General features: G+C 51.2%; 1 protein-coding gene across 1 annotated transcript in view; it reads right to left on the reverse strand.

Moving 5' to 3' along the window:
* Positions 1 to 3,922: 3,922 nt before the first annotated feature.
* The window catches only part of ITGB3BP (integrin beta 3 binding protein (beta3-endonexin)), a 22,935-nt gene continuing 21,006 nt past the window's right edge, over positions 3,923 to 5,851 (reverse strand). The window contains exon 8 of the mRNA XM_010139583.1: positions 3,923 to 3,975. Coding sequence (XP_010137885.1) covers positions 3,923 to 3,975 — 53 coding nt within the window. The remainder of the gene's footprint in view (positions 3,976 to 5,851) is intronic.

Raw genomic sequence — 5,851 nt, forward strand, 5'->3', positions numbered from 1 at the left:
GCTGTGAGGATCAAAGACTAAGCTGTGATAAGACAAGAGTGTTTCAGTAAGTGGGGTTCGGTGTTGCAGGTAAAGCAGCTTGTGAGGGGAAACAACTCCAGTAACCAAATGAGAATCAGGAAAACATGCTGTGCGTGTGAGGACTCAGCAATGTGATTTGGTGTGTTTTCTCCAGCAGTGTAATACTTTTGCTTTCATTTGTAAACCTAAAAATGCCTAATAAAGGACCAAGTTTGGAAGTAATGCCGAAATCCTGCAGCTGTCCTGGCAACACAGCCAATGGTTTTGTGAGCGTGCAGCGTGTGCATTTCCATCCCGTGCAGTCAGTCACCATCCTCCACCGTGTTCCACATGACGCCCTGCAGCACATCCCAGTTGTTGTGTGTCGGTGCGCGATAGAGACACCCTGGTTAGTACTGGGTGCAGGAGGAGAGGCACTGGGAACAGGGAAGGTCCTGGGCAGGCAGCAGCTTGGGGCATGTTTCTTCCTCTGCTGCAGCTCAACAGCTGTGATCTGGTTTTAATGTGGTTCTGGTCTTACGACTCAACAACTGTCTTCTAACAGGACTGAAAAGCCAAATGCTCTTGGTTCCGCTGAAGTAAAACATGAGGTGCTGCAGTGCAGCTTGAGAGCGGGTAAAAACCAGAGCAGTAAAGCCCCCCCTTATTGCACAGTATCGTGAAGCCAGTAGCTCAGAGAACACAAACTGATTAAGTCTATACATAACCAAGTCTGTAGCAGGAAAATAAGTCATGAAGCAATTGATGGTCAACTAGTTTAAACAGAAGTGAGTGTTCATTCTGACACTATAACCACCCCAAACCCACCCTCGTTTGAAGGACTTGGCTGCCCTGGCTGTGCTGTCACATACCAAACTGCTGCTGCTGTTCCCCTGTGCTGGGGCTGTCTCTGCCCTGTGGGCTGTGAGTGTGTGAATCGGCTGTTCCGGGGACCTCCAACTGGCAGTTCAGAACTGGCAGTGGAGTGTCTCCAGGTCCCACGTATTTAGTCAGTATTCCCAGTTTTATTTGTGTGGAAAAAGTAACTGCAGCCAATATTATACCCACGGCAGCCACCATAAATCCAAACCCCTGCAAGGTTATCGGGGTGAGCACAGCTCTGATTATACCTACCCTGGAACAGTTCTCTATAAAGCAACAAAACTGAAATATTTCCACGAATATTTAGAATTTTTCTGAGGGTGTGATTCTGATCAGGGCACGCAAGAGCTCTGCCCACAGCACAGCCCTTCTTTTCAGATGTGTTTCGCGACGCATAAATAGGAATCTTTGTCCGTGGAGGCTGCGAAAGCCCAAAACCCTGGCGTTGCCTCAGCACTGACCCGCTGCCAGGCATTGGGGCAGCTTGGAGAACGGCTGCTTCCACTGCAGTAACGAACAGCAAAGGAGAGGAAACACAAGGGCTGCAGGTTCTGTGGGGCCCGGTCTCGTGGTGGTCATGAGATGGTGGTGCTCCTTCCCCCCATAGAAAAACATTAGTTTTGAGTGTATCTCTTTTCTTCGTCCTTGAGATGGCCTCCAGGGGTGATAAAGTGAGAGTCATACGATCCACCCTGGGTGGAACTGGAAATGGTTCTTAACAGCCCCAGCTGCTCTGAAAAGCAGAAGCCCCGGACAGCAAGAGGTCAGTGCCACAGTAACTGCTGCAAGAGCTGGGGCAGGGAGGGGGAGTATGTGCAGCAGAAGCTGAGTGTGGAACTTTGTCTTTCCTTAAAAATGAGTAAATACCAAAGCTTGTGATATTTAATAATTGACACAGTATAAATTACTGCTGTCACCTGTGAATTGCCAGCTCCAGTGGTTGCAAGCAGGTCACATAAATTCTTGCTGGGTCAGGCCAACCTTCCATTACCACACAGAGTGTTGAGCTGGTGAACCTCGTACATACAACACGACCCAACAGCACAGGAAGCTTAATAGGGAATGGGGCAGGAGGGAAACGGAACTGGCACCGGGCCCTTCGGATATTTTTTGCACGGTGCAAAAATATTTTATTAAAAATGCCCAAAGCAACGCCAAAGCTAAACTAAACCATTGACCTCAGCAGCAAATGTTCCTGGAGCCGTGTGTTTAACACCGTACTTTATGTCCCTGTATAGTGTGTTGGGGTCCATTGCGAGGAACCACCTTCACCCATGACAAGTAGGTCCCTGGCTGTTCCTCCTCACCCTGTTCTCGCCGGGTGGGTTACAGCGAGCTGTGGTGTGTTTTTGAAAAGCAAAGCACCACGGTTACCTCTCTGCAGTATGAACTCACAGGAAATACAGATGATTTTCCGCGCAGCAGCAAACCTCAGCGAGTGCTTTGTGTACAGGCTTGCATCAGGCAGCCACGCTGTATTATTGACACTGCCATGATCTGGTTGTGCACATTGTTCAGTTTAAATAGATGCCAGACATTTTATCTAGACGTGCACCTGCCCAGCGCACCGAGCAATCCCCAACTGGTATTTGCTGGGGAGATAGGTTTACAGCCGCTGCTTCTTGCCTTTCAAGTCCAGTCCAGCAGATGTAGAACTTCGGGTCGACGTGGAATGCCTGGTTCACATAATGCCTGTGTGGAGACAAGGAATGACGAAAATAAACAGCAATTAGAGCCCGGCGTCATCGCTGAGGGGCTCTGCTCGGAGTGAGATGTCTGTCCAGCCCCAGCCAGACACACAGACACCCTGTGGCCAGGCACAGCAGCAGCCGCTCTCCCCTGAGCTGCCGTAAGGTTTTAAGGTGTTCTAAGGAAAGGTGGTAGTTTTAGCTGTAGAAATAGTTGAGCACTAACTGCTAGAAAATAATTTTGCTATCACAACTGCATTTTTTTTTTAGCTATAAGAAAACAAAGGGCTTTAGGATGTTTGTCAGAGAGAATCAGAAAAAGTAAACGAGTCTGTTTTGTAGTAGACGATACTATCCACGGACATAAACTGACACGTGAGGGCCCTCCGAGGTGGTGTCGGGCTGAAGCCTTGGAGTTGTCAGCACGAGTTTACTACAAGCTCATAAACCACTGTCAAACTGGTTTTTGTCCCACAGAACAATCGCTCTCTCCCATGTGCTGTGGGACTTGGAAACTATGGTGAGAGGAGACAAAGCTGCTGAACATGCTGTACAGGGCCTGGCTGTAACCTGCAGAGAGCTGCATCGGCCAGGAGTGAGCTGAGGGTCTGCCTGGGCATTAATAACCACAGAATAGTTTGGGTTGGAAAAGCCCTTTCAGCTCCTCGAGTCCCCCCGGTCCATTCCCCCGCACTACCAGGTCCCCACTGACCCCTGTCCTTCAGCACCACCTCCACATGGCTGGGAAACCCCTCCAGGGATGGGGGCTCCACCACTGCCCTGGGCAGCCTGCGACACGCCTGCACAACCCCAACGGGACACAAATGGCTCCTCAGGGACAACCTCAACCTCCCCTGGAACAACTGGAGGCTGGTTCCTCGTCCTGTCACTTGTTCCTTACTAAGGCAGTGAAGGCGGCTGCACACAGCAGCTTTCTACACACCCACCACGTCATTTTGCTTAACAAACTGCACTACCACGTACAGTCCCTGCTGTTTTCCCATCAAGCCGTGGTCAGCCGGCGACGCGCCTGCACAACCCCAACGGGACACAAATGGCTCCTCAGGGACAACCTCAACCTCCCCTGGAACAACTGGAGGCTGGTTCCTCGTCCTGTCACTTGTTCCTTACTAAGGCAGTGAAGGCGGCTGCACACAGCAGCTTTCTACACACCCACCACGTCATTTTGCTTAACAAACTGCACTACCACGTACAGTCCCTGCTGTTTTCCCATCAAGCCCTGCCTACAAACCAGATCACTCTGCGAATGGTTTAAAATTAAGTACCCCAGTCCTTCTGATGACACTCCCTGTATGTGGAGAAGAAACACAGTGACTGAGGGGTGACTCACCTCACTCAAGGAGCGACTCGAGGAATGCAGAGCTGCTGGAGGTCTGAAGATACGCTGTGGAGGAAGGAAACCCATTTTGATAACCAGGACAGTGGTGTTATTACAGCATTTGTGCAAATCCCCACACAAAGATGAGCTAGATATGTTCCTGCCGAACCCCTTCTACTTACTTCATCCCATTACTGAGCTCAATAGTCATTTAGGGGCTTGGCTTAACTACTTGTGAGCGTGTTCACTTATGGCACATCATTACCAACAACGACAGAGCAGGACAGACCGTGTGCTGAGTGTTAGAGGCTGGGCCTTCTTTTTTACTATTACTAATGAAAGAATAAATACTAATCCAGATTCTGCAGAATCCCGTCAATGAGGGGAACAACTGAGTCCCCCCTGAGTCCTGAGAGGGGACGGTAGACAGAGAGGTGACTACACCTGAGCCCCACACTCGAGGGCAGGGCCGGGGCGAGAGGCTGAGCAGATTGCTGGAAGGAGAGGAAAAGTGTGCAGGGGCAGAAAGGAACTCGGGGAATGAGAACGTAGGGGGCAGGGGTCTGGAAGCAGGTGCTGCTGAGAGCCAAAGCTGTGGAACACCTTTCTGCGGCAGATGATCAGCCCCAGGCTCAGCACCCTGGTGTCTGCTGATGGTTCACACTGCACTTGAATTCACCACCACCGCAAAAGGGTGAAGTGTATTCAGAATTGTTCACTTCATATTAAACGGTGTCACCATGGGCTGGGGATGAAGGGCTGGAGAGCAGCCCTGCGGAGAAGGACTTACTTGGGGGTGCTGGTGGGTGAAAAGCTGGACAGGAGCCGGCAATGTGAGCTCAGAAACCAACTATGTGCCGAGCTCATCCCCAGCAGCGTGGGCAGCAGCTCGAGGGAGGGGATCCTGCCCCTCTGCTGCGCTCTGGGTCAACTGACAGAGGGAGGTTCAGAGCAGAGAGAAGGGAGAGATTGTTGCTGCTGAGGGTGGTGAGAGCCTGGCCCAGGCTGCCCCAGGAGGTGGGAGAAGCCCCATCGCTGGCCCCATGGCAGGTCAGGTTGGCCCTTGGGGCTCTGAGCACCCTGCTCTGGGTGCAGATGTCCCTGCTCCCTGCAGGGGGTTGGACTGGGTGAGCTGTGAAGGTCCCTTCACCCCAAACCAGTCTGTGGTTCTAAAAAGAATCTGTGATTCTGAGAACAGGCAGTAACAGCAGCTCAGAGCTAAGAAGACTCCTCCTGTCTAAAGCTAGACAGAGAGAGGCATCAAAGCCACGAAGACAGGGGTGGTGGGGAGGAAGATTCCCCTCGGTTCTCCTCATTGGGGCGACTCCTTAGGCACGTCCTGAGTGTGATGTGACACCAAGACCTGCCAGTGGATCTGACAGTGACATCATCTGGAGCTGACCCAGCCCAGGGCACAAGTTCTGTTCTAAGGTGAGGTTACTCCATAGAAAAGGCACCAATTCAAGTCTCCCTCAACCACTTTTCACCTTTATACCTAATAATAAATGCCATTTGTTTACACAAGTTATCATCACAAAATACCACAAATTATTGTTCAAACTAGGAAACTGCCCAGTCCTGTATGACAAGCTAGAGAAAAACACTGAGATCTCACTGGGAGTTGGTTTCTCTGTATGAAATGCAACTTCCTAATCCAGTCTTTAGGAACCCTTGAATCGCTGATGGTGGCATTCCAACCATGCAGGACCTAAAGAACCCCATGTGCCAAGGCGACCATGCCGAGGGCTGCATTTCACCCCGAGGGCTGCATTTCACCCCGAGAAGCTGCTCAGAAGTGTAAGCTGCCCAGAGCCAGAGAAGGTGAGGAGCTGCTCAGTGGGCTGGTAGGAGCTTTGCCACCCTTCGCCACAGTGTCTCCTGGCCCACAAAGGCATTGAAAGGGCAGAATGTCCCCAGGTTTCTTTTCCCCTCTCACTCGCCC

The sequence above is a fragment of the Buceros rhinoceros genome, unplaced genomic scaffold, assembly GCF_000710305.1.
Source record: "Buceros rhinoceros silvestris isolate BGI_N320 unplaced genomic scaffold, ASM71030v1 scaffold38577, whole genome shotgun sequence".
In the NCBI taxonomy this organism is placed as follows: Eukaryota; Metazoa; Chordata; class Aves; order Bucerotiformes; family Bucerotidae; genus Buceros; species Buceros rhinoceros.